We start from the raw sequence: 8668 nt of genomic DNA, 5'->3' as shown, positions 1-8668 counted from the left end.
AGGGATGACCTACCACTAAGAGAATTAAATAATAATGCTCTATGAAGGAATTACGTCTGCCTGTGCACTTCCTCGTCCCACATCGGCCATGTAACAGAGAAAGAAAGAGACAGCTTGTTATAAAAAGGAGGCTCAGTCACATGAGTAACACATTTGGATTTGATGGGCCATCAAAAAGGCCTAACGTGTCCCCTACGTGAAAGCTTGGGTCTATGGCCAAAGGCCCATGGGGACTGGGGCAGATTATGAGTTTGAAGTACAAGATTTGCGAGATTTAATTTTAGATTGCTATGGAATCGTGTCCCGCCGTGTCGGACACGAGTCGGTGTCCGACACGTGTCCGACACGTGAAAATTATCTCTGAGAGCGTGTCCGTGTCACATAGAACACGACTATTCTTCGGGGCTAGTGCAGCATCCCACCGCCACGGCCCCCGCTTAAATCACCGACGCCTACGAGTTTCGAACCCAGGACCTCTTGTGAAAGGAACTGGGCTCAAATCATCTCGGCCACCGATATCATCTCGGCCACCGATGGGTGAGTTGGTTTGGTATATTTCAGTTCTCGTGAAACGAAGAAAAGAGAGAGAGAGAGAGAAAGAGAGAGAGAGAGAGAGGAGGAAGCCCAGAAATGGATTCAGCCACAACGTCGTGGATTGTGGAGAAACTGAAGCTCACCCCCAACCCGGAAGGTGGGCTTTACTCGGAGACCTTCAGGGACACTTCTGTTCTCCTCTCCAGATCTCAGCTTCCACCTCGATGTAAGTTCTTGATCGTGCACCTTGAGGTCTACAGCTGTATTTCATTTGCTGAACTCCCAAAACTTGCAACTTCCCAGTTTCAATCTCTTTTTCCTTCTTTTTCCAACTGATAGTTATTATGTCCTGTTGTGGATCATTGATTTTGTTCGGGTAGAGCGTGATGAGCTGCAGACACTGATTGCTGATGTGGGAATTATTGTGCTAAAGTTGTGATTTTTTTTTTTATGAATGAATTTCTAGCGATCTGAGTGATGCTACTGTTGACTTTTTGATCTGGACATTGGATGGGGATGCCATATCAGGGAAAGGAAAACTAAAGTAAAAATTTCTGATCCCAATTTAAAGTTCAATATCTGATGAGAGCTGCAGCAAAATCAATGGTCTGAATTACTGATCTTTCTGTGTCTACGCTCCATGTTTTTTGCCAATTATTTGCTAGTGACAGACCACATCAATGCCAGGGAATCATGAAATGCAGTTGCTTTTGGTTACTTCCCTATTTTTCTCAGGACATGTATATTGAATTGTTTCGAATCACTTAATCCAGACAAGGTCGATCGACCTGTGAGCACATCCATCTACTTTATGCTGCCAGCGGGGAGCGTGTCGCGCCTCCACCGTATTCCTTGTGCTGAGACCTGGCATTTTTATCTGGGAGAACCTCTCACGGTATGGCTAAATTCTAGTTTGTCATATCTTTGATAGGAATGATTCGATTGAGTTTGCCTCTACTTTCAGTTGAAAATTTTTCGATTCACGACAATCACTTCACTTAGGATATTGCCACCATGCGCTCAAAGAAAAGATAAAGATTTCACACAAAATCCTTTTTTGCAGGTATTGGAGTTGAATGAGAAAGATGGAAGTGTCAAATTAACCTGCATTGGTTCCGACCTGGTTGGAGACAATCAGCAACCACAGTACACAGTGCCTCCAAATGTATGGTTTGGTTCGTTTCCAACGAAAGACTATACCATATCTCCAGATGGCTCCGTGCTCAAAGCTGCCCCGAGGGATGCAGAGAAACACTACTCTCTGGTGGGTTGTACTTGCGCACCGGCCTTTCAGTTCCAGGACTTCGAGTTAGCTAAGCGGTCCGAGCTTCTTTCTCGGTTCCCCAACTTGGAGCCTATGCTCTCTATTCTCACTCTGCCTGATTGAGAATTCACTCCCCATTCTGTAGCTTGTTGAGATGGTGGGTACATCTCCCATGTATGAGGAGATGATGTGTTCTTATACATTTGATACTCGACAGAATAAAGGAATCTTGCAATAGTCTGACTTAATTTTGATGCGTGATTGCATTCATCACTCGTGCTATGTGTAATGAATTGCACGGCTCTGTTCAGCTGTATATACATGAATTGGTTCGTAAATTCATCAGCTATGACTCATGCCGCAGCTATATGGCCTTTAGGACATTAATCTGTCGTCACAGTCAAGAGGCAAACTTTTGATCATGGATGGTATAAACATTAAAAATCGGCGTTGCAATTGCTGGTCACTTGAGAAAGAAAGTGCACACCAATAAAGCACGCCTCAACCAAGACCAGCTGCAATTGCGACGCCTCACCCAAGACCAGATCCCAACCTTCCATGCAGAATTTTAGTTGCTGACAACAACAATGATCACACGTTTTGTCAAAAACAAGTACTGTATCTTCAACAAATGAGTCTGTCTGCTTGATGAGCAGACAGAGCAGGAGTAATCCCATGTTTTTGCTGTTCTCAGTGTCATTGAACATGCAGTGAAAGAGAAGCCTTGATAGTTCACTATGTGCTCTTTAGGGAAAAAGAAAGAGCAGAAATGACAGAAAATCTGGTTTAGTTAATGCATGCCATCGTATCTCATTTGCAGTCATGGCTCCATTTATGGTCAGCGTCTAAGCTACAAGAGCCATTCGTATCCATCAATCGAACTGAAGAAACTCCATTCTTCTGCTAATCGAAACCTTCAGATCCATAGCCTCTGTCTATGCTCCTTGAGGATGAGCACAACTTGGCTGTGCACAGGCATAGATTGTCTATCAAAACCCGAGTCGATTCAGAAAACAAGGACAATGGAGCGTGGAATTTACTGTGATGAAAGACATTACCATACTGATCGAAAGAACACAGTTTTCTTAGAAGCTTCTTACCATCCCGCAGCATGACCGGGAGTTTCTCTGCAAAACTATACGACCTATTTAGGAGTCAATTTCTGTTAAGCATGTGTTCTTGGCGACAAAGCAATCATCCCTCTACACATCGCAAACTAGCAACTGCATGGCGACCACCACCTAGTTTAAGGAGATAGCATGAGGAAGAACTTAAAACCCACCAAAGAGCAGCGACATTCATATGCACGGGTAACAGAAGCAAAGTAAAAAAGGAAGCAAAAATTTGACAACAGCTTCATTTCTTGCATCTAGAGAACTTCGGATTCGGAAGATAACTGTGAGCAATTTATACTTTAAAGCTTTAGACTGTCACAAATTAGAATTGCTGGATCTCCTGCTATTACCAATGAATTATTTTCCCTGCTGAAAGTGTCATTTTCTAATTAACTGTTATTTCTCTATCAGTTAATGTCATTGGCAAAGTTATGGACCAAACATGTCGGCACATTCCGCTGTAAACACTACACAGTCATGAGCTTAAACAATCGAAGCATATCTTCGTCTGTAGAAGTGACCTACGTACCGCTGGTCCAGTCGACATCTGAAAATAAACCACAAGAAGACACGGGAATAGCGAAATTACCCTGCGAAATATTCCTCGGTTATGTTCATGTCAACGAGGCTCAAGCCTGATGACGAAAACTGAGAATACAGACATGTCGTAAGATTTATAATCCCACTAAACCATCCTCATCCCTAACATGTTTAATTAGAAACTTAGAGCAGCTTCACACCAGGGTCGTTTGACCCCAGGAAAATGAAGAACATAGATAAACTTTCATGAAGAAGAGAGCTTTCGTGTGTCAAAACATGGAGATTGCTAAGAGCTCTAGTCGTAACGTGCTCCTCAGGCATCTAAAACGCATTGGACCCATTATGTCAAACTAAGTCAAGCACAATTTCATTGGCATCCCGGTTCCAGGATTTATGGAGGTTTCTGCATAAAAAATAAAAGAAAAATACCTTTAATGCTAGAGGTGAGCATGATTTTAGTGTAGGACCTGAAATCTAAAACTGAAACGGTAGGGAACCGGTCAGATTCCAGGTTTCAAGTTTCAAAGTATGCGAAGGAGGTTCCAAGTTTCAAAAATTGGGTAACCACCGGGTACCTAGAACCTATAATCTATAATCTATAATAAGTTTTTGTGTTTTTCTTGATATCTGTTTTCACGGAATCTTGAGGTATTACATGGCGTTCGATGGTAAGCATGTAATCTAGAGCCACTAATCCGAGCTTCCGTTTTCAACGATATTTATAACTTAGACTTTTACTTTGTTAATGTTTTATATTTATTTGTGTATCTATGTATGAGTTTTGATCGCTTAATTGTAGTAGCAAAAATGGATGTCATTAGAGGTGATGATTTACTGCAATCATTTAATTAAAAATACACGTGGAACTTGAGTGGAATCCGGAACCGACCTCGGAACTTTTCACAGGATTAGCACCAGATTTCAGGGTACGTAGGGTAGGTTCCAGAAACTACTTAGAACTTGTACGAAACTTAAAATCGCTCACCCTTATTTAATGCGGGTTGGTAATTCAAATACAACCTTTCGATTTTCTTCAAATCAAATCAAAAACGTTCATGAGCGCTCATGGTTAATCGGAAATCGCAGCTAACGTTGACTGTAGATTCATTTTGAGCGCACACGAAAATCATTTTCGTGTTACTAATAATTGAGTTATTATTTATGTAAAACCACTTTTCTGGGTCGGGTAAGATGGTCACGGAGCAGAATGGCAAGGCCTTCCCCCTCCAAAACCGACGTGTCGAGTGCACCAGCATTAGAAAAAACCGAGCTTCGAGAACGTGTCAACGCCATATGCCCGGTTCACCATAAGCCACTGCTACGTTCACTTCGCCACATTGGCCTCTTTCTTCACCTTCGTCTTCTTCTCCCACACGCTGCAAAACCCTTCTCGACTTCACGGTCATCAATGGCACATTCTCTTCAGGGGTTCCACACTCGTTCGGGACGCCGCTTCTCCGACATCATCATGCTTTGAAGAGGTTCTTTCTGGTTTCTCTTTCCTTAAATGAAGTGCAGACATGTCTGTTTCTTTCTTTTCTTTCCTGATGTTCTCATGATTTTCTAGTTTCCTTACAGTTTCTTACCGTTTTGAAAATCGCAAGTGCACCAAGTGAGTGCAAGCCCACGTCCCAAAAAGTGTTTTTCCGAATTCTGTGATGCAAGCTAATGCGATGCGGCGTAACTTTGCTCGTTCTTTTTGGTCTTCGGAATGGCATAATTGAAGTAATCTTCTCGCGGTTGATTCGTCTGCAGTTTTAGTGAGTTATACTGAGGGACAATGGACAACTCTGAGTGGATTGCTCGGAGTATTATACGGTCCGGGATTGTGGAAGGAATTTTCCACGTTCTTCATTTAAGGAGGCTATACCGAATGCGCGCTACCCATGCCGTTTATGCCGGATTGGGTTGGAGAGTCCGATTAAAGTTTCAAATAATAAAAAAACGAAGCGAAGCACAAGTCTGGTTTTTTTCGAGTTGAGAGGCTATAGAGGAATCTCTCCTTTAAAGAATACTATAGATTGATAGATGCCTATGTGTGTGAGAATTTGGTTTATGTACTGGTGACTCTCAAACAAGCATGTCATGATTTGATAGCCATCTGCAAAATGCTCTTCCTCCAAAATGAAATTTTCATGTATAATTTCATCACGAAATAGGTTAAGGGTGCACCCATGGATTTCTTCTAAAAGTTGGAAGTCGGAAGATGTCCAAAGGATGGAATCGACTTATTCCTCAGTCTCGGGTTCCATTTATAGCAACCTCCATAAACCGGCAGTCATCATCGCGGCATGCTTCGTACTCGTAGCATTGGCCCTATCCCTTTTTCTCATATTACAGCATCTCAAGTACTACATCAATCCCGCTGTAAGCTCTCTTCTCCTTTACAATGTGATGGATCGATCTGACTGAGTGATATGGATGGATGGAACTAATCGAGTATCATCTATGCATAACTTGATATTCTGTATGTGTTATTTTCGAAATGATATCGGAAACGCACAGCCAGACTTCCTACTAAATGTCCCGATGGTTAGCTTAATCATTGGGGCCAAATGGTTCTCTAGTTTGTTAGAAAGACTCTTCATGCTTTAGTGACCGGATAAACATTTGCTAAAATTGTCTTGCTTTAATCCAATTTTAGGAACAAAAATGGGTAGTTGCGGTCCTCTTCATGGTTCCAGTCTATGCGACCGAATCAGCAAGTTCCGTCTTTGAAGTCTTATTTATGTCTTTCTCCCCTAGAGTAGCTCGAGTGAAATTTATCTGCACACCGGTTCTTCTCCTTAACGGTTTCCAGGTTCCTTGCATCACCCAAAATTAAACTTGTGCTAACCAGATTCTTCCACTTAATATGCCAACATGCATTGTGTTTCAATAAGAAACTTTAAAAAAGATTATATATTGAGTAATGTGTACGCTTTCTTTAATTTAAAAGGGAAAAAGGAGGAGTATGTTGTGATAACCTGCTTCCGCCATGTGTTTATGGCATGATTTATGAATCAATGACATTGATCCAATCTAACCGTCTTGTTTTTCTTTGGCGTATAGTCTCATTGTGGAACCCGAAATTGTCTCTCGCATGTGACATATTGAGAAACCGCTATGAAGCATTCGCTTTGTATTCTTTTGGAAGATACTTGATTGCCTGTCCGGGTAGGCTGCTATATACGTACTCAAAACTTGGAAAAGGTTTTCTTATACTACCTAGAGCCGTTGGTGCAATTCAATCGGTTTCTTGCTGGAGTTTTTGTTCGGCGGTCCGAATACATGCAGACAAAGATGAGTTTTACTGCTTAAGCTCATGCAATACCTTTTCATGCTAGGCGGTGAGAGACAAGTGATCGAACTACTTCAAGATGAATCGAGGAAATTGCTCCAAAAGCCACTCCCGGACCACACAAGCGCAAGTCCGAATAAAAAAGGAAGCAGAGTTTGGAATTTCATCTTTCAACCAGGTGTTCTTGGAGAAGATCTGCTCACCATCGAGAAATTCGGTCTCGTGCGGTATGTGAGTAACTCATTTGGACCGTCACAGTTAGATTTATTACGACGGTTCCTAACATGTTTGATGTTGTCCAGATGATTCCGAAGACAGTATGTGCATTTTTAGCAGTTCTTTTGGAGCTCCTCGATGCCTACTGTGACGGCGAATTTAAATGGAATTGCGGGTATTAGGAAGGTTTTTTCACTTTATTGTATATCCATTGCCACACATCCGTCATCCTTGTCCTCTCTTGCAGGTATCCGTACATGGCGGTGGTACTGAACTTTAGCCAGATGTGGGCATTATTTTGCCTTGTTCAGTTCTATAACGCAACTCATGAGAGACTTAAATCGATAAAGCCGCTGGCTAAGTTCATCAGCTTCAAGGCTATTGTATTCGCCACTTGGTGGCAAGGCGTGGGGATTGCGCTTCTATGTACCGTTCATGTTCTGCCTAAGGAAGGAAAGCTGCAAACTGGATTGCAAGATTTCCTTATCTGCATAGAAGTAAGCTTGAGCTTCTTTCAGGAATAGTCACCAACAGCCAAAGCACTGGGCAGCTGCACACTGAATTGTGTTTGCTCTTGACCAGTGATTCCATGACCATTGATTCCATATTGTCTTCAATGGTGTTTGTTTTTGTACGTACACAACATTTGCTACAAAGACAACTAGAGTTCATGCAAATCATTTTACTTGGTTGGGTACACCGGCATGTTGCATATGGTTGGTTGTTTTTTTATCTTGAAAAGCCCAGTTCTTATTGCAAGGATGTGAATTGATGTTAAAATTGTTGACAGATGGCAATCGCAGCTGTTGCTCATGTTTTTGTCTTTCCGGTGGAGCCCTACCGTTACGTCCCAATCGCAGAAAGCCCAAAAGTCACCACAGAGAAGACAGTCGCCGAAATAAAGTTGGAAGAGGGTGACAAAGAGGAACAGGCCGTGGTTGAGAAGACTGACACGAAGTTGGAGGTTCCTGGTACTAGCGTCACCAAGAGCGTCCAGGACATTATTGTCGAAGGCGGTCATCACGTAAGCTTGCATCCCACTAGTTAGTGTAAAAATCTTGTTTTCACACGATTATTGTCCCCAGAAGTTGGCTTGGTTTCACTAGATCAATGCCTTGTGTCTCGCTTTATCCATCTGCGTGAAATCTTGTTCTTGTGTCTTTGAAAACAGGTGGTGAAGGATGTTGTGCTGACAATAAATCAAGCGATAGAGCCAGTCGAAAAGGGGGTGGCGAAGATCCAGGAGACGATCCACCAAAGATCGGAGGGGTCGGATGAAATGGATGAACAAGTGGAAGAGGTAGAGGCCGAGGAACGTGTTGAACTCGAAGGCGAAGGCACGAAGAGTGAAACTGTTGTCGGCATAGAAGAGAGATTAGTCAAATGAAATGATTCCTTGTAAGCTAGAGCAGGACATGCCAGAGAGCAGTTTTCGACTTGTTAATTCATGAAATGTGTTGACTTGAGTTTGAATTGAGCAAGTAAAGGTTGCTGCTTGTATGCTGGTCTTTTTTCTGCTTTGCGCCATTCGAAGAATGGTCTCTTCGACATCCTCAGAGAGGGAATTAAAAACTGCCGCTCGGTTTTTGAGCTGGCGAACATGTCTGGATTCTAGGACATTAAGATCGATTCAATATCCGACCATGAGGATCGGGAGCAACATAAACAATGTTTTCCATGACCGAGTCCCGCCACTATAATCTGCAAAGGAGGAAGGGA

At 42.5% G+C, this 8668-nt stretch overlaps 2 protein-coding genes across 2 annotated transcripts; both read left to right on the top strand.

Annotated features, from left to right (window-relative positions):
- Positions 1-580: 580 nt before the first annotated feature.
- On the top strand, positions 581-2154 carry LOC115746707. Its single transcript, XM_030682597.2, has 3 exons — positions 581-760; positions 1308-1429; positions 1598-2154. The coding sequence occupies exons 1-3, from the start codon at positions 631-633 to the stop codon at positions 1919-1921; spliced, it is 576 nt and encodes a 191-aa protein (XP_030538457.1). The 5' UTR covers positions 581-630; the 3' UTR covers positions 1922-2154.
- A 2605-nt stretch (positions 2155-4759) lies between these two features.
- On the top strand, positions 4760-8458 carry LOC115746702 (protein LAZ1 homolog 2-like). Its single transcript, XM_048277416.1, has 9 exons — positions 4760-4934; positions 5613-5820; positions 6098-6158; positions 6505-6609; positions 6780-6964; positions 7036-7124; positions 7197-7446; positions 7740-7973; positions 8121-8458. The coding sequence occupies exons 2-9, from the start codon at positions 5671-5673 to the stop codon at positions 8334-8336; spliced, it is 1290 nt and encodes a 429-aa protein (XP_048133373.1). The 5' UTR covers positions 4760-4934; positions 5613-5670; the 3' UTR covers positions 8337-8458.
- Positions 8459-8668: the final 210 nt, after the last annotated feature.

This window comes from Rhodamnia argentea, chromosome 4 (assembly GCF_020921035.1).
Source record: "Rhodamnia argentea isolate NSW1041297 chromosome 4, ASM2092103v1, whole genome shotgun sequence".
NCBI classification, from domain to species: domain Eukaryota; kingdom Viridiplantae; phylum Streptophyta; class Magnoliopsida; order Myrtales; family Myrtaceae; genus Rhodamnia; species Rhodamnia argentea.
Note: the sequence above shows the minus strand (reverse complement) of the source record. Positions and strands in the feature narration are given on the sequence as shown.